This window comes from Felis catus, chromosome B2 (genome assembly GCF_018350175.1).
Source record: "Felis catus isolate Fca126 chromosome B2, F.catus_Fca126_mat1.0, whole genome shotgun sequence".
NCBI lineage: Eukaryota > Metazoa > Chordata > Mammalia > Carnivora > Felidae > Felis > Felis catus.
The window spans coordinates 30,771,643-30,793,637 of NC_058372.1; the positions used below are offsets into that span (position 1 = coordinate 30,771,643).

General features: G+C 54.0%; 2 protein-coding genes across 3 annotated transcripts; both read left to right on the top strand.

The window, feature by feature from the left end:
- Positions 1-203: 203 nt before the first annotated feature.
- Positions 204-6,093, top strand: STK19 (serine/threonine kinase 19). 2 transcript variants are annotated; one of them, XM_011282353.2, is made up of 7 exons: positions 204-380; positions 512-648; positions 3,790-3,885; positions 4,209-4,348; positions 5,162-5,259; positions 5,367-5,514; positions 5,660-6,093. In XM_011282353.2, exons 1-7 carry the CDS (start codon positions 281-283, stop codon positions 5,703-5,705), a joined length of 765 nt encoding a protein of 254 aa, XP_011280655.2. In that variant the 5' UTR covers positions 204-280; the 3' UTR covers positions 5,706-6,093. The 2 variants fall into 2 exon arrangements, with proteins under 2 accessions (XP_011280655.2, XP_044913238.1); XM_045057303.1 differs by lacking the exon at positions 3,790-3,885.
- A 540-nt stretch (positions 6,094-6,633) lies between these two features.
- LOC101094346 (complement C4-A) lies at positions 6,634-21,591 on the top strand. Its single transcript, XM_006931583.4, has 41 exons — positions 6,634-6,794; positions 6,934-7,132; positions 7,600-7,801; positions 8,011-8,081; positions 8,162-8,250; positions 8,462-8,544; positions 8,726-8,822; positions 8,983-9,088; positions 9,189-9,321; positions 9,791-9,906; positions 10,012-10,188; positions 10,341-10,523; positions 10,657-10,842; positions 10,958-11,116; positions 11,393-11,519; positions 11,696-11,770; positions 12,049-12,246; positions 12,338-12,449; positions 12,541-12,611; positions 12,886-13,025; positions 13,141-13,350; positions 13,598-13,649; positions 13,766-13,855; positions 13,992-14,201; positions 14,381-14,456; positions 14,619-14,775; positions 14,877-14,993; positions 15,100-15,271; positions 15,470-15,702; positions 15,776-15,943; positions 16,316-16,375; positions 17,372-17,465; positions 17,545-17,731; positions 17,854-17,944; positions 18,081-18,155; positions 20,014-20,116; positions 20,277-20,366; positions 20,450-20,548; positions 20,649-20,732; positions 21,014-21,146; positions 21,310-21,591. Exons 1-41 carry the CDS (start codon positions 6,730-6,732, stop codon positions 21,449-21,451), a joined length of 5,232 nt encoding a protein of 1,743 aa, XP_006931645.2. The 5' UTR covers positions 6,634-6,729; the 3' UTR covers positions 21,452-21,591.
- The last annotated feature ends 404 nt before the right edge of the window (positions 21,592-21,995 follow it).

Sequence of the window (21,995 nt, forward strand, 5' to 3'; positions counted from 1 at the left end):
AGGCGGACCACGACCCGGCCGCCCGCAGCCAGCCGCGCCGCCCACGCGTTCCCGTCCCGGAGTGCCAGCGGAGGAAGCCAATCCGAGCAGGCGTGCGGCGACCCTCCTCCTGGCTGGGCCGAGACGGCGAGTTGACACCTTCCTCGTCCCACGTAGTCCTTCCACCCGGCCGGCGGGTCTCCAGGGAGCCCGACGTCACTGCTCTGCGCCGGAAGACGCCGTCTTCGCGTCCTCTTCCCTCAACACCGATCTCTTCCCTGGCAACCTGAGACCCCGGGATATGAGCCGGAAGAGACATCGCCTGGTCCCGGACTCCTTTGGGCTGAAGAGGCGGCGGGAACAGGGGCAGGCTGAGGCGGACCCCCTCAGGGGCGAGTCAGGTAGGCGTGGCAACCCTGTGGCCGAGGCGGAAGGGCCCCGCTGGGAGCCGCCTCGCCCGCCGGCTCGCTTGACGGGAGCGCCGCGCCCCCCGCCCCCCTTCCCGTCTCGGTGACCGGCTCTCTCCGCCTAGGGTCCGCGCGCGCGGCCGTCGCCGAGCTGGTGCAGCTGTTCCCGCGCGGCCTGTTCGAGGACGCGCTGCCGCCCATCGCGCTGAGGAGCCAGGTGTACAGCCTCGTGCCCGACCGGACGGCGGCCGACCGGCAGCTGGTGAGGGGCGTCGGAGCGACGGACGGAAGTCGCTTCCCTGCCTCGAGCACGCTCCCGAGGGCCCCCAACACTCAGACACCCGGGCGGTCAGCCAGCCGCTCTGCGGTTCTGCAGGCGTCAGGTCTCTCCAGGCCGGGCACTACGGGGCCTAGGAAAATGTCACAGACCCTGTTAAAAGACCCGCCGGCAGTAGAGAGCATGCCACATCGTGGAAGTGGAAGAACTAATCTCTTGGGGAAACTGAGTCACCGGGCATAGTTGGAGCTTTACAGCGCTGGGAATGCAGGCAGACGTCAGATTGCGGCAGACCTTGTGCATCAGTGTTGTTTCTGCCTTACACCGAAGGCGAGGAGCTAGGAGAGAATGTTAACCAGCAGAAGGAACGGGTGTTGTGTGGATTGGGGGAAGTGAGATGAGGCAGGGAGATGGGCTCGGAAGACAATGCGACAGAGAACTGGTGAAGTTCTAAATTAGGGAAGTGTAGTAGGGAGGGCGAGGATGGGTGGAGGTGAGGGATGTGGACAGTGGGAAGAGGAGTCAGGGATAACTCAGGTTTTCTCGATGACAGACATGAGTGGTGAGTGAACAGAGTAGGAGGACGCTGAGTTGTTGGGGCAGATGACATGTTTGATTTTGTACGAGTTGGAGGTGCATGGGGAACATCCAAAGGCAAGTGTGTTGGATATGAGGGACTGGAGGGAATTCTGGGCCAGTGCTGTAGAATTGAAGTCATTGAGATGTGAGCAGTGGTTCAGTCTGTGGATGTGGGTGAGATTGGGTAGGAAGAATGAGTAGAGGGGTAACTTTTAACCTTTTTATAAACTTTAAAAGATAATGAAAGCTATGGCTCTTTCTCTCTAGAAAAATGCATATATGCCCCATACATACAAGGTGTATGTGCGGTTTTTGTCCGGGCAGGGGGGTTGTTTCACAGATCCTCTGGAGTCCAAGGTTAAGGACCTCAAGTGTAGGGTGAAAGGGCCAAATCTATAAAGCTGAGAGATACCCACATTTAAGGCAGTGTTTCTCAAAGTACGTCCTGAGTTTTACCTGTATCAGAATCACCTATTATTAAAAAAAAAAAAAAAAAAATTTAACTGGGCTGCTTATTCAAAAATACAAGTTCTTGGGACTCACCTAAGGCTAACCGATTAAAATCTCTTGAGGTAGGACCTGGGAACCTACATTTTTGAATTACTGTCCCATGTGATTCTTAGTGATGTAAGGGGAAAGCAGAGGAAGAGAAGTCGGTGGAAGAGGCTGAGAAGGAATTGCTAGAGGTAGGAGGAACCCCGAAATAGGCCTATTGAGAAAGCAAATAGATTTTTCAAGGAGGTGGAGTAGTTGGCAGTGTTAGAACCTGTGGTTTAAGACAATGGTTGGTAAAGAGATCAAGTAAAATATCCAAAGTCTGTCCATTGGATTTAGCAGGCGGAAGATTAATGGCAACCTGTCAGGAGGAAAAGAGGAAAGAAAAGGAAGATGGAGACTAGCTCCAGTTTCATGAGGAAGTGAGTTAGATGGAACCACTCCTTATAGAGTATTTGTTCTTTTTAATTTACTGATGTTAGCCTAAATTTTAAAAAAAGCTTTAAAAGTTGCACAAAGGAAAATATAAACACACACACACGCTTTACAGAATGTTTATAAAGCAGATACCCATTTAACCACCACCCAGGGCAGACTACAGAACACAGCCAATATCCACATACATCACTCTCCAGTCAACATGACTTTTGTCCCTGGGAGGTAACTGTGATCCTGACTGATGTGATAATTGTTCCTTGGATTTTCTATGTACCACCTATGTGTTTACCTGTAAACAACATAGCTCAGTTTTATTCATTTTGGATCTTGATCTAAACAAAATCCTATTGTATGTATATATTTATATCTTATTAGATGAATACTTTTGAGATTCTTCTCAGTTTCACATAGCTACAGTTAATTTCATAGATTTCTATTTTATAAATATGTCCCGTTTTTTTCTGTTCTAGGGAAAAAAAGTTTTATGTTTATAGGAATTTAATTTATGATCTGAATTTTCAAATTTATTGGTGTAAAGTTCATTTTATTGACTATTGGATGTGTAGTGATTACCCTTTTCTCATTCTTTTTATTGACTATCTGTGCTTTTTCTAGTTCCTTCCCCCATTTTCTTGATCAGTCTCACCCGTGGCTTACCAGTTTTAATAATCTTTCAATGAATTAATGTTTAGCTTTGTTGCTCTCTCATATGCATTCTATTTTATGAATGTGTCCCCTCTACTGTTGGTTTATTTTACTTTTTTTCCCCCATTAGTTTCATCATCTCCTCCTTTCTAGTATATGCTTGTCAGGTTGTAGTTTATCTTAAGTACATGCAGATGTATATAGTTTGGGCACATATTTTAGTTATTATTCAGCTTAAAATATGTTTTAACTTCTTTTGTGATTTTTTTCTTTGACCAAGAGTTAACTATAAATGTATGTCTTAATTTGAAGCATTTTCATATTACCTCGTTGTTACTGATTTCTGACACAAATGGTATTGTGCCCAGAGAACATACACAATATGATTTCAGTCATTTGAATTTTATTGAGACTTGCCTTGTGCTATGTGGTCAGTTTTGCTAAATATTCTATGTATATTTGAAGAGAATATGTTTTCTTTAATTATCAATTTCTTAGTAACTGAAGGTATTAATGAAAGTTATTTCTGTACTGATTATTTTGTCTGTTTATGAGTTTATGAAAGGTAGATTAATATACTTATGCGATTATGGGTTTGCTATTATCTCTTCAAATATTTTCCCTACTTTCCCACCTTCCCTCACCCCACATCTAGACTGTTAATTCCTTGAAGACAGGGCCTATGTCTTAATCACTATTTTATTTTAGTGTCTGGCATATGATTGCTCTTAGAAAATATGTATTGATTGTTTGATAGGCAATGGATGAGGTGGGTGGATGGGAAGGTGGGTAACTGATTTGAAAAGACTATTTAATAATCTACCTGATTCTCTCCCCACACTTTGTCCTTTGCTTAGAGAAAAACTCCCCAGTATTGGCAATAAAATCTCCCCACCCAAAAGTGCCCAGAGTATAGCAGAGTATCTTACCCTGATACCCTTCTTTTTACTCCTATCTCTCTGGAGACAGAAGGAGCTTCAAGAGCAGGGGGAGATCAGAATCATCCAGCTAGGCTTTGACTTGGACGCTCATGGAATTATCTTCACTGAGGACTACAGGACCAGAGTGCGTGTAACTGTTTTGTGTGTATGTGTGTGTGTGTGTGTGTGTGTGTGTGTGTGAGAGAGAGAGAGAGAGAGAGAGAGAGAGATGGGTGTGGGGGGTAGGCAGGGAAATTGGAGAGTGGAAACAAAAAGAAAAAGAGACAATTCTACTCCATATCTCACAGAGAGGGCACAGGGTTCTGGTAATAAGAAGGAGAGGAAAAGGAGGAAAAGTATGAGAAGTAGAAAGATGAGCGAAAGAGAAAACAGGAAGAGTAATGTCCTGGAGGTGGAGGTCCGTGGCCGAGGGTGGAGCCACACCACATCTCCCATCTCTGGTTCCAGGTCCTCAAGGCCTGTGATGGCCGACCATATGCTGGGGCAGTGCAGAAGTTTCTGGCTTCAGTGCTTCCAGCCTGTGGGGATCTTAGCTTCCAGCAGGACCAAATGACACAGACCTTCGGCTTCAGGGACCCAGAGATCACGTGAGACTTGGGGCATCAACAGAATCAGGCATCTGACATTTCTCTGCCTCCCTCTGATCCCATCCTTTTCCTTCTGGTGCACCTACCAAAAAAAGGACTCTTATTTTTAGTATAATGCCCTAAATTTGTACTCCCCCAAGAGAGGAGGCCTATCCTACCTGGGGCCTTGAACTAAAATTCAGGCGATCTGGGTGGCTAATCCAATGAATTTAGAGACCTGGCAGGCACCATAAATGCCTATTGTGGATCTTGCTGAAACTAAGAGAATGAAGAAATGGTAGGAGCTTAGATGCCCCTAAAGCTTTCACATTAAAAAACAATGACCGGGCAAGGGTGAAGTAAAAATACCATTTCAGGGGGCCTTATCTGGCTCAGGCTCCCTATTTTGCAACCCATGGTACATGTGAAAGCATTTTATAAACCTTTTAGTAAGATGGAGCCGTGTTGAGGCATGTGTAGGCAGGGGCAGGAGCACAGAAGAAAGGCCCTCATTTCTCCCTGGGGGTTGGACTGAGAGTGTGTCAGGGCATGTGGTCAAGGAGGGCTTCTGCGAGGAGAAGCTGCTTTAGTGAACAAGTAATACAGAAGAAGAAAGTCGGGGGCGGGGGCAATCCAGGTAAGGGGAGTGGAGGCAAGGGCACGGGGCACTGAACGGCAGGGTGTGGGCAGAGGAGCACTCCAGAGTGGGCTTCTGTTATCTAGTCCCCTTGCAGGGTTGCCCACGTTTTTGTGGAGACTTAGTGTCCAAACATCAGTGGGCAGGGAGATGGTTTTCATAGCTGAGGCCTCCTCCTGGCTTCCCACCCTTCTTAGGCAGCTGGTGAATGCTGGAGTCCTCACTGTCCGAGATGCTGGGAGTTGGTGGCTAGCTGTGCCTGGAGCTGGGAGATTCATCAAATATTTTGTTAAAGGTAATCCATTCTCAGCTCAAGCCCTCAGTCCCTCAAGAACAGCTTTCAGTGGCTCCTCAGGGCCCAAGCCTTACTCACTTTTCCCCTCTCCTTTGCCACTTCTCCAGGGCGCCAGGCTGTCCTCGGCATGGTCCGGAAGGCCAAGTACAGAGAGCTACTCCTATCAGAGCTCTTGGGCCGGCGGGCGCCTGCAGCGGTGCGACTTGGCCTCACCTACCACGTGCATGATCTCATTGGGGCCCAGCTGGTGGACTGGTGAGTCTACCCCCAGCTTCCGGTAGATGACAGAGCAATGGCCCAAGGTCGGATTCCCTTCTGGGACCAGCCCAGACCAAGTTCTGAGTTTTCCCCAGACTGTTGGCCTGAGTATCTGGTTCCAGCCCTGTCTTTTCTTTTACAGTGTCTCCACCACTTCTGGAACTCTCCTCCGCCTGCCAGAGACGTGAGGATTCTGCTCATCATTGCATACCTCCCTGGAGTGGGATGAGAGGGATCCAGGAGTACTGTCCAGTGGTGCCTGAGACAGGGTCACCTTGGGAGCCAGGATGGGTGTTGAGTTTGCATCCGCACAAAGGGTCAGATGTGACTGCTGCTATTTACCTGGGCTCTGACCCAGTGGTGGGGTTTGGGCAATGGTTCTCTGCCCTTCTGTGGAAGTGGAGCCAGAAACCATGCCAAGGCCATGGCTGTTGCCTTTTATGCAGCAAAGTATTGCTGTTACTCTCTTGGGATAGGAAAATGGAATTTCTGGGGAGCCTGATAAGGGAGGGCAGAGTTCTCTTTTCTTACATGTTGGGTTAACACTGCAAATAAAGTACTTCTCTGCCTGTGCTATTTCTTGGATGTCTTTTGTTTAATGTGATGTATATTTGGGCGCCTTGTTTGGGGGTAGAGTTCAAGCCAAATTTGGGCCTGAGCTTTGCCTCATTGTTCAGAGAAATAAGTACATTAAGGTCGGTTCTCCCTGTAGGGTGGTGAAGGTATGCCCGATCTCCTAAACCACAGAATTTCTGTTAAGGCCTACACAAAGCAAAGGCCTGGTGTCATTCAGGTTTTGTGGGGGTTGTGGTATGAGAGAAGTGTCTTGTGCCCCCTCGTGCTGAGCCACATTGGTCTCTACTCTGCCCATGCCTACTGGACCATCTCTATATATACATGTATGCAGATATATGCAGTAGGGGGGCTGCCCAGGGCTCTGGGGTGAGAGGGGTTAACAGGGAAGGACAATATGTAACTCCAAGCCAGGATTTCCTCAGATTCTCTCAGAGACCCAGGTGCCCAGGGTGTGTGCCCTGCCCCCTCCAAATACTGGGCCTAGGGCCAGTTGCATTTCTTGCCTGTCACATGGTTTCCCAGCTTAGTTTGGCCAGGGGAGGAGCAAGGTCCAGAGTCAAATCTGCTCCAAGCTCTGGGCTGACTAGAAAGGAGCAGGCAGACAGACGGGTCTCATCTCTCTTGGATCTTCCAGCCATGAGGCTCCTCTGGGGGCTGATCTGGATGTCCAACTTCTTCGCCTTGTCTCTGCAGAAGCCCAGGTCCTGGAGGAAGGACACTGTAGTGCTTGAGTGGGACAGGGCTGGTGATGGGAGAGCAGGCGTGGGGGACCTAATTGTGGAGTGAGGGGTGGAGGGGCCCGAGTGTCACTGAATGCTGACTCCTTCCTGTTCTCCCTAGGTTGCTCCTGTTTTCTCCTTCTGTGGTTCACCTGGGGGTTCCTCTATCAGTGGGGCTACAGCTCCAGGATGCTCCCCGGGGACAGGTAGTGACAGGATCAGTGTTCCTGAGAAACCCATCCGGCTTGAAAGCACTCTGCTCCCCACAGGTGGACTTCACCCTCAGCTCAGAAAAAGACTTTGTGCTCCTTAGCCTCCAGGTAACTGGACTCCACTCCCTTCTACTGCTTCTTAGTACTTCCCACCCTGTCACCCTGTTCCCTTCTGTCTTCTTCTTCTTTTTTTAACATTTACTTATTTATTTTTGAGAGAGAGAGAGAGAGAGAGGGAGAGAGAGAGAGCGCGCGCGCACAAGTGGGGGAGGAGCAGAGAGAGGGAGACACAGAATCCAAAGCAGGCTCCTGGTTCTGAGCTGTAAGCACAGAGCCCAACTTGGGGCTCAAGCCCACGAACCTCAAGATCATGACCTGAGCCGAAGTCTGAGGCTTAACCCACTGAGCCACCCAGATGTCCCTGCCTCTGTCTTATAAGTGCTTTTGCCTTCTCACTAGCCTCCCTCCCTTCCTCTTCTCCCCCCATCTCCACACTGTTGCCTTTCCTGTTTCTATCTCGGACTCTGGCTTTTTCCTTCTGCTCTGTGATCTGCTCCCTCTCCGTCTCCTGACAGGTCTCCCTGAAAGATGCAGAAAGCTGTGGCCTCCACCTCCTCCTTGGTGGCCCTGAGGTCCAGCTAGTGGCCAAGTCACCGTGGCTGAAGAATTATCTGTCCAGAAATACAGACATTCAGGGTGTCAACCTGCGTTTCTCCTCTCGCCGAGGGCATCTCTTTCTGCAGACTGACCAGCCCGTTTATAACCCTGGCCAGCGGGGTGAGTCTGAGCCCCAGAGCCTCTACCTTTGTCACCCAGTCTGCTCAAGACACGTTTGACACCCTGTAAGTGAGATAGCCTGATCATGCTGCACAGGAAGGCTGCTTAGCAAATATTTGTTGTCCTTCCCCTCAATCCCTGGGAGCAATGGGGGCCGGACCCACCCTTTGCAAATGGATTCCTGCTCACCTCTTGCCTTCCTCTCCTAGTTCGGTACCGAGTCTTTGCTCTGGATCAGAACATGCGCCCATCCACTGACACTCTTACGGTTACAGTAGAGGTGAGACCCTGACCTCTGACCTTCTGTTCAGCAGGGCTGCTAATCTGACCTCCCTCTCATAACCACTTCTCCCATTGCAGAACTCTCATGGCCTCCTTGTGCGGAAGAAGGAAGTGTACACTCCCTCCTCCCTCTTCCAGGATGACTTTGTGATTCCCGATATCTCAGAGTGAGCTCCCCCCACCTGGAGATGGCCCCTCCCATTCCTATTTCCCTTGGCTGCCCCCCTCCAGTGCCCAGTCAGACCTCGAGTTCTCCCCCACATCCCCCAGTTCGGGTCCCCCCCACCCCCTGCCAGTCAGTCTGCCTCCTGGGAGCCAGGCCTCTGGCTGTCTGTGTGCCTCTTGCACAAGTGGGCTGAGTCCCTCTCCCACTTGTAGGCCAGGGACATGGAAGATCTCAGCCCGGTTCTCAGACGGCCGAGAATCTAACAGCAGCACCCAGTTTGAGGTGAAGAAGTATGGTAAGAGCTGGAGACACGAGGGACAGGCAGCTCCTTTCCTAAAGGAGATATGGATAGAAGGAGAGGTGGTGGGGGCAGGGCAGGAGCAGGGAGGTATGGGTACCATAGCCCTGAGGGGAGGGACATCTTTGAAGGGTCCTTTCGCTAGAGTCTGACCTGCCACCCCTTCACCCCGGGTCAGTCCTTCCCAACTTTGAGGTGAAGATTGTTCCCGGAAAGCCCTACATCCTGACAACGCCTGGCTTTCTTGATGAAATCCAATTAGACGTCCAGGCCAGGTAACTCTCCCATCCCCCACGTGGGGCACCCACGGCTCGCCACTCGGTATGAAGGAACTGTGAAGCCCTGCCTCCCCCGTGCCTCAGCGTGCCCCCCTCCCCACTGCAGACATTGCCCTTATTTCCTAGACCTAACTTCTTGATCTCTCTGTGGCGGCAGGTACATCTATGGGAAGCCAGTGCAAGGGGTGGCATATGTGCGCTTTGGGCTCCTGGGTGAGGATGGTGATAAGACTTTCCTTCGGGGGCTGGAGAGTCAGACCAAGGTAGGAAGGAGGGTGGGGGTGTGGGGAAGGTGAGGAGGGTGTGGGGGAAGTGAAATGGGAGACAAATCGCACCCATACCCTGTTTTCTTCTTTGCCCCAGCTGGTAGATGGCCAGTGCCATATTTCCCTCTCAAAGGCTGAGGTTCAGGGTGCCCTTGAGAAGCTTAAGGTTAATGTTGCTGACCTCCCGGGGCTGCGCCTCTATGTTGCAGCTGCCATCATTGAGTCTCCAGGTGAGAGGTTTCCCTGATTATGATCCCAGACCCTTGCCTCTGACCTCTGAGCTGACCCTCTGTTCTCCAGCATCGACACCATCCTCTGTTCCTCTTACCCTTGTCTTATACCCGAAGCCAGGGAAGATCCAGGAGACTGTCTCTCCCCAGCTGTGTTTCTGGGTGGTTTTGGGAGAAGATGTCTTCCCCCCCCTCTTTTTTTCACTCATCCTTCCATACTTCCTTCCTTCCCTCCCTCCTTCCCTCCCTCCCTCCATCCATCCCTCCAGCCAGCCAGCAGACATATAGTAACACTATCTGTGTGCTGGGTCCTGTGTTGGCTTCTGCAAACAGAGATGAATATAAGATGACCTGTGCCCTAAGGGGTTCACCGTCTGGTGAGCAGGAAACACTTGAGCTGTGTTCCCCCTTGCTCTCCTGTTTCTCTCTCCTTGGCTATGGCTTTCTGTCTTCCACCTCTGTCTTGCAGGGGGAGAGATGGAGGAAGCAGAGCTCACATCTTGGCGTTTTGTGTCATCTCCCTTCTCCTTGGATCTTAGCAAGACTAAGCGACACCTCGTGCCTGGGGCCCCCTTTCTGCTGCAGGTTTCATCTGGAAGGGGAGGATGAGTCGGGGGAGGGGATGTTGCCAGGAGGGCACACGGCCTCACTGGCCACTCTCCTTTGCCTGTCCCACCCTCACTCACCTAGGCCCTGGTCCGAGACATGTCTGGCTCCCCAGCTTCTGGTGTTCCTGTCAAAGTTTCTGCCACGTTGTCTTCTGGATCTGCTTCTAGAATCCAGGACTTTGAACGAAACACAGATGGGAGCGGCCAAGTCATTATTCCCATTGCTACCTCTCCGACCATCTCAGAAGTGCAGCTGTTGGTAGGACTCCCACTCGTGAGACAGGGTAGCAGAAGGAAATAAAGGCTGGCTGGCTGGCTGGCTTTCTAAGAATCCATGTCCCAGGCTGGGGGAAGGAGCTGGGTACCGGGTCCTTGCCACTGACCCTATGCCTGCCCTGCTCTTCTTTCCAGGTGTCTGCAGGCTCCCCTCATCCAGCCATAGGCAGGTTTGCTGTGAGAGCCCCACGCTCAGGCTCCCCATTCCTGTCCATTGTGCGGCCAGATCCTCGACCCCCTCGTGTCGGGGACACTCTCAACCTGAATCTGCAAGCTGTGGGCATCAGTGGGGACAGCTTCTCTCATTACTACTACATGGTGTGCATAAGCTGGGTTGTCGAGAGGGGGGGTGGTGCAGGGAGGATCTTAGGCAGGAAAGAACCCTTGGGGTTGGAGGGAATGGTTTCAGGATTGGGGATGTGCAGTGAAGAGGAAACAATTCTTGACCCAGATCCTATCCCGGGGCCGGATCGTGTCTGTGAATCGAGAGCCCAGAGGGGAACTGACCTCAGTCTCTGTGTTTGTGGACCGTCACTTGGTACCCTCCTTCTACCTTGTGGCCTTCTACTATCATGGGGGCATCCCAGTGGCCAACTCCCTTCGAGTGGATGTCCAGGCCGGGGCCTGTGAGGGCAAGGTAACTGGCATTGGGAGAGGTGGTGTGTCTGTGTGTTAGGGGGTTAAGAGAGAAAGAAGAGGGAATGAAGAAGCTCTCCCCACTCTGACTGCCCCCTACCTCCTGCCTCTGCCAGCTGGAGCTGAATGTGGACAGCAGCAAGACATATCATCCTGGGGAGACTGTAAAGCTCCAGTTGCAAACAGATTCTCCAGCCCTGGTGGCACTGGGAGCTGTGGACATGGCTTTGTATGCTGTGGGTGGGAGGTCCCACAAACCCCTCAACATGGGCAAGGTTTGTCAAGACCCTCTGTTCTCCCCAGCCTTCCCTCCTCTCTGTGGCTCATTCTCCTGCTGTCCTGAGCCCTGAGCCCTGGGCCCAGCCCCTAGATCTCACTCAAGCTCCCCACGGACTACCCCCAGTCTTCCCTCAAGCCCAGCCCCTTGTGGTCTCTATTTCCCTACTCTCTGTATGTCTTTCACGGTTGCTCGTACCCTGCCTTCTCACCTGAAGCCGAGCGCCAATCTGGCCCCTCAACTTGTCTGCAACATCCCGGCCTTTTCTTGCCAGGTCTTCGAAGTTATGAACAGCTATGACCTTGGCTGTGGTCCTGGAGGTGGGGACAATGCCCGTCAGGTGTTTGAGGCCGCTGGTCTGGCCTTTTCTGATGGAGACGTATTGACCTCAGTCAGAAAGAGTGAGAACAGAGGAGGAAGGGGGAGTTGGGTGGTAGGGAAATCAGGAAGGAGGAGGGGTCTGAGGGTGTAAAATGGGAAGAGGATTGGCAGGATGGGCTGGGCCAGTGAAAGGGGGCAGGGAGGGGAGGTGAGAGGCCATACACCCTACTCTTGGCTCACTTCTGCTTTCTACCAGGTATGAGCTGTCCCAAGGAGAAGAAAACCCGGAAAAAGAGAAATGTGAACTTCCAAAAGGCGATTCATGAGAAGCGTGAGTTGTGGGTGCCTATGTAGCTCTCCACTTGGGCCCAAGGGTCAGGGTGAGGGGGTTCTGCCTCTTGGCTGCTCTGCTACTGAGTGAGCCTGTATATGGTATTTGGGGCCAGAGACCTGAGTTCTGGGGTTGAATGTGGATGGAGGCCCTCTCCACTGGCCTCGTTTGGGTTCCTGATCTCTCAGGGTGAGTCCTTGTGTATCTGGAGGTCAGGGTGGGGAATGGGATGTATCTCCTTCCGGTTCCCCCACGTTTACCCTCACCTGGCCCTGCAGTGGGCGAGTATGCTTCCCAGGAAGCCAGGCACTGCTGCCAAGATGGGCTGACACGGTTGCCCATGATACGCTCCTGTGAGCAGCGGGCGGCTCGTGTGCGGCAGCCAGGCTGCCAGGAGCCCTTCCTGTCCTGCTGCCAGTTTGCGGAGAGCCTGCGCAAGAAGTCCCAGTCCAGGAGCCAGGGGGGCCTTGCCCGAGGTGAGGCTCTGGGTGGGGCTGGGGGACAGGAAGGAGCACCTGGAAGGGCAGAATGGTCCCCTCCTCATTCCCCTCCACTGTGGTTCCCTAGCCCTAGAAGCCCTGCAGGAGGAGGACCTGATCGATGAAGATGACATTGCTGTGCGTAGCTTCTTCCCAGAGAACTGGCTCTGGAGAGTGGAAACAGTGGACCGCTTCTACCAGTGAGGGGGTGCGGTGGGCCTGGCCTTATCTCTGCGCTGTGTTTGCAGCCAGCCTAGGGTGTGACAGGGCTTCTCTCCTTTCCCACCACAGATTGTCACAGGTGCTTCCTGACTCTCTGACCACATGGGAGATCCATGGTGTGAGCTTGTCTGCAAGCACAGGTGAGATTGCCCTGCCTGGACCTCAGGCCTCCTGCTTCTGTCTCCCTCCAGCCTAGGCTCCCCACTTAGCCCTTTGCTCTTAGTATAGGACTCGGGGCAGAATGCTGGAGAAGTCTGTGTTGGCATGCACTGGGGCTGGGAGGCTAGAACATGGCGGCAGGTGGGGGGCAGATCTGGGTCATCCCCTGCCCTTCCTGCCTGGGGCCCTGCGGCCATGGTGCCCCTGCCTCTGGTCTCTGCCCCCTCTTCCATCCCTCCCTGTCTTGTCCTTCAGGCCTGTGTGTGGCTACACCGGCCCAGCTCCGAGTGTTCCGTGAATTCCACCTGCACCTCCGCCTGCCCCTCTCTGTCCGCCGCTTTGAGCAGCTTGAGCTGCGACCTGTCCTCTACAACTACCTGGATAAAAATCTGACCGTGAGGCCTTGCAGGAGCCTGAGCACACAGGGGAGTGGGTGGGAGCTGGGGCAGGTGAAGGGTGAGGAGCCTAACTGGGCTGAGGCTCTGGCCATCCCTGTCTTCCTGCACCCAGGTGAGCGTCCATGTGACCCCAGTGGAGGGGCTGTGCCTGGCTGGAGGGGGAGGGCTGGCCCAGAGTGTACTGGTACCTGCGAGCTCTGCCCGGCCTGTTGGCTTCTCTGTGGTGCCCATGGCAGCTGCTGCTGTGTCCCTGAAGGTGGTGGCTCGAGGGTCCTTGGAGTTCCCTGTGGGGGATGCAGTGTCTAAGGTTCTACAAATTCAGGTGAGTGGAGCACCTGAATCCAGGTCCCCAGGCTCCCAGATTTATACCCCCACACCCCTGCGCCCTCTCTGCTGGCCAGGCCAGAGACCCAACACCCAAACCCAATGCCTTGGTCTGTTTACATCTTCTACGATTCTGATTCAACTCTGTCCCTGAAGTTCAAACTCTAAGTCCTGGGGAGTATGCCCTGGGAAGGGCAGGCTGTGGTACTATGTGACCTCTCACAGTTATGTTTTCCCTGAGACAGAAGGAAGGGGCCATCCACACGGAGGAGATGGTCTATGAACTCAATCCCCTGGGTGAGCAGCCCCCTGCCTCCAGCCATTAGTGTCTTAATGGGGTTGTAGGTGGTGGGGGCGGGGTGGGGGGCGGTATGGGCAGCAAAACAGACTGCCAACTTCCCCCATCTCCACAGACCACCGAGGCCGGACCTTGGAGATTCCTGGCAACTCTGATCCCAATATCATTCCTGATGGAGATTTCAGCAGCTTTGTCAGGGTTACAGGTGGGAGCTGTCCTCCAGTCTCTTCCCGGGAGCACCCTCAGATTCATGTGAAACCCACAGACCCCTGTTTGATCCCATGATCCCAATGGGTTCCCAGACCTGCTCTCTGATCTTTAACCCTCCACCTCCCCTATAGCCTCAGATCCATTGGACACTTTGGGCTCTAAAGGGGCCTTGTCGCCAGGAGGCCTTGCCTCCCTCCTGAGAGTTCCCACCGGCTGCGGGGAACAAACCATGATCCTCTTGGCTCCAACACTGGCCGCTTCCCGCTACCTGGACAAGACAGAGCAGTGGAGCACACTGCCCCCCGAGACCAAGGACCATGCTGTGGATCTGATCCAGAAAGGTTCTGGGCACAGGGACAAGCAGGCATGGGGCTGAGAGAGGGCAGTTAAAGGAAGAGGGGCAACCCAAGTGGCTAGAGGGGAGAAGAAGGGAGGCACCTGGTGGGAATGGGGAGTGTGGCCTCGGGCACATACAGTGGGAGAGTGAGTGTCGCCTCAGCAGCTGCCTCTCCTCTCCAAGGCTACATGCGAATCCAACAGTTTCGGAAGACAGATGGCTCCTATGGGGCTTGGATACAACGGGACAGCAGCACCTGGTGAGGTTGGGAGAGTGTTTCTGGGTCTCAGAGAGGGGCTGGGGCTGGTGGGGGCAGAGCCAGGTACCCTGGGAGGGTGAATAACCAGGTGTCTGAGGGAATGGGGATGTGTCCCTTACAGGGACCAGTCACTATTCCCCACTATCCCTTCCTCCCCTCTAGGCTCACGGCTTTTGTGCTGAAGGTACTGAGTTTGGCTCAGGAGCAGGTGGGCGGCTCACCTGAAAAGCTGCAGGAGACGGCCAGGTGGCTGCTGTCCCAGCAGCAGGCTGACGGTTCATTCCAGGACCCTCACCCGGTCGTACACAGGGCCATGCAGGTTCGGGGCTGGGAGTTTGGACAGAGGAGCCTAGGTGGGAGGACTCTCCTTGCTCCTCCCTGCTCCTAGTTGACATCTCCTTTTCTACCCCCTTCAACTAGGGGGGCTTGGTGGGAGATGATGAGACTGTAGCACTCACGGCCTTTGTGGTCATCGCCCTTCAGCATGGGCTGGCCGTCTTCCAGGACGACAACGCAGAGCAGCTGAAGCAGAAAGTGGTAAGAGCACCTAGGGGTCTGCCCTTTCCTGTTCCCCAGCTCTCTCCCTTTCTCTTCAGGAACCCAGGCGTCCAGCTCTGTGACCTGCCTTCCCACTTTCTCCTAGCAAACCTCCATCTCAAAAGCAAATACTTTCTTGGGAGAGAGAGCAAGCGCTGGGATCCTGGGGGCCCATGCAGCTGCCATCACTGCCTACGCCCTGACTCTCACCAAGGCTCCCGAGGACTTGCGGCGTGTTGCCCACAACAATCTCATGGCCATGGCCCAGAAGACTGGAGGTGAGTCAAGTTTTGGCAATGAGCCAGGGACCCCCGAGTGTGCCCAAAGGGAGAAATTGAATGAACACCTCAAGAGGGAATGAAAGCATAAGCAAGATAATTGGGGTAGAATCCGGAGAGCCCGACACAGAGAGCGTCACAGGGCCAGGCAACAAGGACCTGGCCCCCATTCACCTGTGGATCTCCCTTCACTTCCAGATAATGTGTACTGGGGCTCAGTCACTGGTTCTCAGAGCAATGTCGTCCCACCCACCCTGGCTCCTCACAGCCCGGCAGACCCCCTGCCCCAGGCCCCAGCCCTGTGGATTGAAACCACAGCCTACAGCCTGCTCCACCTGCTGCTACGGGAGGGCAAGTCAGAGACGGCCGACCATGCTGCAGCCTGGCTTACTCACCAGGGCAGCTTCCAAGGGGGATTCCGCAGCACCCAGGTAGGGGCTACCCTGGGGCTCTGGGGTAGGTGGCCCTGAGACCAAGTACCTGAGTCCTGGTTCACCTCCCCAGGACACGGTGATGGCCTTGGATGCTCTGTCTGCATACTGGATTGCTTCCCACACCATGGAAGAGAGGGGGCTCAATGTGACTCTCAGCTCCATAGGCCGCAATGGGTTCAAGTCCCATGAGCTGCAGCTGAACAACCACCAAGTTCAGGGCCTAGAGGAGGAGCTGGAGGTGAGCCACTCCCTCACCTGGCTTGCCATGACACCTGGGCCTACTGCGGCCAGGCCAGAAGCCATCCCCAGCCCACCTCCCCCCTTGTGGAATCCCCATGGCCTCTCTTGCTGATATCCTCGTGGTTAAGACTTGCAGTGTGACCTGGAGAAAGTCACATAACCTCCGAGCTTCATTTTTCCCACCTCAAAATTAATAAATGCAGAGGGTACCAAACAGCGTTTTTAGGAGGCTGAGGTGAGACTGTACATGAAGATGTGTGAGAGTGTGAGGTGGAAGAGAAGAGGTGGTTTTCAGGGAGGAAGTAAATTGGAGCAACGTTGTGCCCTCTTGTGCCTTTCTGACATCCTTTCCCTTTTCTGTTCCTGCAAGTTTTCCTTGGGCAGCAAGATTAACGTGAAGATAGGAGGAAACAGCAAAGGAACCTTGAAGGTGAGAGCCAGCAGCACTGGATGCCTAGGGCCCAACAGGGAGGGGCTGTGGTCTTGAGTGGGAGGCCTGAGGGCAGAGCTCATGGTTGGGGAAGGAGGGAGACACCACAGGGTTGGTGGCCCCCCTGCTCTTTCCTGGGCATTTTCCCTCACTCTGGTCTCTACCTTCTCTGGGCACCTGCTATTTCCTTTTACCCTTTAGTGCTGACGGTGCACACACGCAGCACCTCAACCCAGGCTGCTCCCCTGAGTCACAGGCCCATGTGTCCCACAGCACCTCAGACATGGCACGTCCCAAACCCCTTCTTCCTCCTGTGCCCCTTCATCTGGCTGACAGAGCCCCTTCCCCACAAGAGCCCAGCCGCCACTCTGGAGGCCATCTTAAGTGTCCCCATCCCAGCACTTCCTTATGGTCCCAGTAATTCCTCCTCTGCTCCCCTGCCACCCTGGGCTCTTGTCACTTGTTTCCTGGACTCTGCTAAGATGATTTGGGAACTTCTCCCTACACCCATATCTTACCCCTCTGATCCATTGTCCACACTGCCATGAGATCAACCTCCTGACAACACTAGTCAGATTAGCCCTGGAGAAAAGTCAGACTCTTCCACATACACGATCGAACCCCTGCCCACCTCCCCGGTCAGACAAAACCGCTCATCTACATAGTTCTCCTCACTTTCAGTGTCCTTACGCTGCTTTTTCCCCAAGTGACATATTCATTCTTCTCCTTCAAGCTTTGGCCAGAAGCCTTTCCTGAGCTTTCCATCCCAGCCTCCTCTGTGCACCGTGTAGAGTGCTTGCCCCTGAGTACTGGTCCCTGCTCCCCATGACCCACCAGCTAACTCAATTCCTGGGCCTCCCATGTTTATGGACTGGTCAGGAGGGGTGAGAGGGGCTGAAGGCCTGGAATCCCTCAGCCCAGGAGATGCCCCAGCTGTGCCTCTGGAGAAAGGCCTGGGCCCCAAATGTCCTCTGTTCTCACTCCTTGTCGAGCCAGATCCTTCGTACCTACAATGTCCTGGACATGAAGAACACAACCTGTGAGGATCTTCAGATTGAAGTTACGGTCATGGGCCATGTCGAATACACAAGTGAGTGTTGGGGTTGGAGGCTGTGGGGCCCTCAGGGGGCTGGTGACAGGGGCCAAGCCACAATGCCATCCCTGTGCAGTGGAAGCAAATGAGGACTATGAGGACTATGTGTATGAGGAGCTCCCAGCTAAGGATGATCCAGACACCGGTTCCCAGACCGTGACACCCCTGCAGCTATTTGAGAGACGGCGGAGCCGCCGCCGGCGGGAGGCACCCAAGGTGGCTGATGAACAGGAGTCCAGAGTGCAGTACACCGTGTGCATCTGGTGGGTGCTGGGGGCTGCACCCGACATGGGGGAACTGCTGGGCTGGGAGACGGAAGCAGGACCGAGGCTGGGGCTGGGCATCTGCAACCCAGTGCAAGTGGGACCTGGACATGTCTCTGCAGGCGGAAAGACAAGGTGGGGCTCTCGGGCATGGCCATTGCTGATATCACCCTGCTGAGTGGATTCAGTGCCCTGCGTGCTGACCTGGAGAAGGTGCGGTCACCTGCCCAGAGGGACCCCTTGTGCCCTCTGGAGCCCTGCTCCATCCCTGAAGCCATTCCAGCTGCTGAGCCCTGTCTTGTACAGGGCCCGGGGCCACCTCCCTGTGACCATCTCTCCTTCCCCACAGCTGACCTCCCTCTCTGACCAATACGTGAGTCATTTCGAGACTGAGGGGCCCCACGTCCTGCTGTACTTTGACTCGGTGAGTAGGGAGAGGTGACGCAGGGAATAGACCACACTAGATTTACTGAGCATGTGTTACGAAGTTTCCCAGGAGACAGCTGTATGAGCAGCCAGTGCTCTTAGAGAGAACTTGGGATGTGAGCAGGGAGACAGGACAAAAGTGTGCCAGAGCAGAGTCAGGCAGGCCCGGGAGTCTGCGTTGTCTGTAGGCGATGGGGCTGAGCCCCTAATGCGGCGTGGGGGCCAGTGCCAGTCAGCAGGAAAGGACTTGAGAGTCAGCTGCTCATAAAGCTGAATTGGTTCAACTTGAGGGCTGCCTTTGTTTTTTGTTGTTGACCTTCCTAGTTTTTTCTGGTTTTGTTTTTGTTTTTTAAAGTTTGTTTGTTTATTTTAATTTTTTTAAACCTTTATTTATTTTTGAGAGAGAGACAGAGTGCAAGCAGGGGAGGAACAGAGAGAGAGAGAGAGAGAGGGAGACACAGAATCCAAAGCAGGCTCCAGGCTCCAAGCTGTCATCACAGAGCCTGATGCGGGGCTCAAACTCATGAACTGCGAGATCATGACCTGAACCAAAGTTGGATGCTTAACTGACTGAGCCACCCTGGCGCCCCTAAAGTTTATTTATTTTTGAGGGAGACAGAGAGAGAGAGAGAGAGAGAGAGAGAGAGAGAATGCACATGTGCACACGAGAGCCAGGGAGGGGCAGAGAGAAAGGAGAGGATCCCAAGCAGGCTCCGCACTGTCATCTCCAAGCCCTAGCGAGACCATGACCTGAGCCAAAATCGGTTAAGCAACCGACTGAGCTACCCCAGCGCCCCTGGGGTTTGTTTTTGATATTAAAATGTATTTTCTTTTATAAAGTGATACTGGTCTTGGATGAGTTTTTGTCTTTTCGTGCCATTATTTGGCTAAAACAAAGAATTATTAACCCTTTGAGTGCCCTCAAGCGTTTTTTGAACATCAACTGTAATCTCTTGGGGAAAATGTGAAAAAGCTGTGTCAATACTGTAATACCATTAGCCAGGTGTGTGTGGGTCAGGGAAGACAGACCTTGTTAGCCTGGGAAGCCAGGCAGAGGAGTTTGGTTGAACACCATCGAAGATGAGGAGCCAGGAAGATTTCTAGGCAAGGAGTTGACCTAGGCAGCCCAGTGCAAGAGGGAAAGGGGCAGGGTAGGGGCTGAACTGGACCAGTGTGTGCGTGAGGAGAGGAGTCTGGGTCTAAGCTGTGAGCTGCAGCGTCATGGAGCATGGGAGAGTGACAGCAGCTGCCGTTAGGGTGACAGATAAAGGAGGGCCCAGTTGCATCGGTGAGGAAGCAAGGCTGTCAGGAGGGTGGGTAGGCTTCGGGGGCAGGCAGAGTGAATTTGGAGAACTTATAAAAAATCCTAATGCAAGAATGAGGCTGAATGTTTAGTGTGGGAATCATCAGCCCGGAAGGGTTTGGTGAAAGCCAGGGAGTGGCTAAGACCTCCTCAGGGAAGTGCAGGGGACAGGGGGAGCCAGGGCCAGGGAATGCGCCTCTGGGAAGGAAGAAGGGGGATGGTCAGGAATGGCGAGGTCAGAACCAGGGATGACCTTAAAAACCTTAAAAACTAACCTTAAGCTTGGAGAGTTTTGTGCAGAATATGTCCATTATGTGGGACTCTGCCAAGGGGCCAGGGGCACTGGAGACTGGAATGAGGTCACTGTTTGGCAGTGAGGTCAGCAGAGACCTTGGGGAGCAGTTCTTAGAGTTCTGGCAGCCGGAAGGTAATAGAATGTGATGGACACTGGAGATAAGACCAACGAGTACCAGAGACAGGTCAAGGATATGCAGCACAGTGGCCTTCAGGGTCCAGGGTGTGCGCCCCTGACCGCTCCTCCCCACTGTGCCAGGTCCCCACCTCCCGGGAGTGCGTGGGCTTTGGAGCTGTGCAGGAGGTGGCCGTGGGGCTAGTACAGCCAGCCAGTGCAACCCTGTATGATTACTACAACCCTGGTGAGGACTTGGGAGACACTTGGAAGGTTTGGAGTAGGTGTCCCCATATGGGACATTGGGACCTGGGGCAATGCAGGGTGGCAGGGGTGTCCTGTGGCTCCTTGGGACTGGGGAGGCAGTGAGGGGGACCTACATTCTAACTGCCCTCTCTCTTCTCCAGAGCACAAATGTTCTATCTTCTATGGGGCACCCACTAAGAGCAAACTCTTGTCCACATTGTGCTCTGCTGACGTCTGCCAGTGTGCTGAGGGTGAGAGCCAGGGCCTGGGGCAGGGGGTGGGAAGACAGCGAGGCTGGGGCCTACACTGTCTCATCTGGGCCCCCTGAAACCAGGGAAGTGTCCTCGACAGCGTCGTGCCCTAGAGCGGGGCCTGCAGGAAGAGGCCGGGTACAGAATGAAGTTTGCCTGCTACTACCCCCGAGTGCAGTACGGTCAGTCTTCCCTCGCACCCAAGGCCTCTCTGCCTGGGCCTGCTCCTCTCGGCCTCAGGTGGGACAAACCTGTGCTCCCGTCTCTTGAACTCCCTTGTAGGCTTCCAGGTTAAGGTCCTCCGAGAAGATGGCAGAGCTGCCTTTCGCCTCTTCGAGACCAGAATCAGCCAAGTCCTGCACTTCAGTATGAAGGGAATAGTTGGGTGGGTGGGGCTGGGGGGATCTAGGGAGCTGAGGTCAGGGTTTGCGGCCTGGCTGCTTGGAATAGCTCAAGTTCAGAGTCTGATCTCAAAGCCCCTCAGCATCTTAGAAGCTCTGGGCTTGTCCATAAATAGGAAAGCAGTTGTATCTCCCCATTAGGCACAGTGAGGGCAAAATGAACGGGTCCGTGCATAGCCCCTGGTCCCTGCTTGTCCTGTACCTTCTCTTCTCCTCTGACAACCCTCATGCACATTATCCTTTCAGCCAAGGACACCAAGGCCACTGCTGGTCAGACCCGAAACTTCCTGGTTCGAGCCTCCTGCCGCCTTCGCTTGGAACCTGGGAAAGAATATTTGATCCTGGGTCTGGACGGGGCTACCTATGACCTCAAGGGAGAGTGAGTTCTCCGGGCCCCTCTGTCTCTTGCTCTCCTCACACCTCATGAGGGAACAGATCCCCAGCACCCAGACCCTGCCCCCACAGAAGCCAGGCGCTTCATGCTCTCCTCTCCCACCAGCTTATCCTCCCCACCCCTGCTGACCGTCCCTTTGCCCCTACAGCCCCCAGTACCTGCTGGACTCGAATAGCTGGGTTGAGGAGATGCCCTCTGAACGCCTGTGCCGGAGCACCCGCCATCGGGAAGCCTGCGCCCAGCTCAATGACTTCCTTGAGGTGTATGGCTCTCAGGGGTGCCAGGTGTAAGGGCTGCCCTCCCATCTCCCCCAGGAGGAGCCTGAGCCAGGGAAAGGTGATGCCTGGATTGTTGCTGTGCCCGGACCCCTGGACGTGGTCCCTGGGAAGGACCAGGGACTCAATAAAGGTCTTTGGCGGCAAAGTGTCAATGTGTGTCTCCAGGACTGACTGCAGTGCCCCCCCCTCCAGGGGGGGCCAGGCCAGGATTTGCATGGTCTTAGGCTGTCAGAGCCTGGATGACCCTTGGGGTATCCAGCTCTCCCTGAACACTCCCAGATGACACCCTGCGAGCTCAATCCATCATAGGACCACCCCGAGTAGACTTGTGACCCATCAGCCTGCACAGGATCCAGCACCACACCGAGGCCTCTCTTCTGCTGTGCCTGTGGGGCGCTCCACTGTCCCGCTGTAGCCAGTCACTGTGGCCTCACGCAGGGCTTGTGCTCAGCTTAACACCTCAGCCCTTCTGCCTTATGAATGGCTGTCTGGCCACATGTTTCCCGCTCTGCCCTTGTGCAGTTGGGAGTTCTGGGGTTTCCCGCTTTTGGCTGAC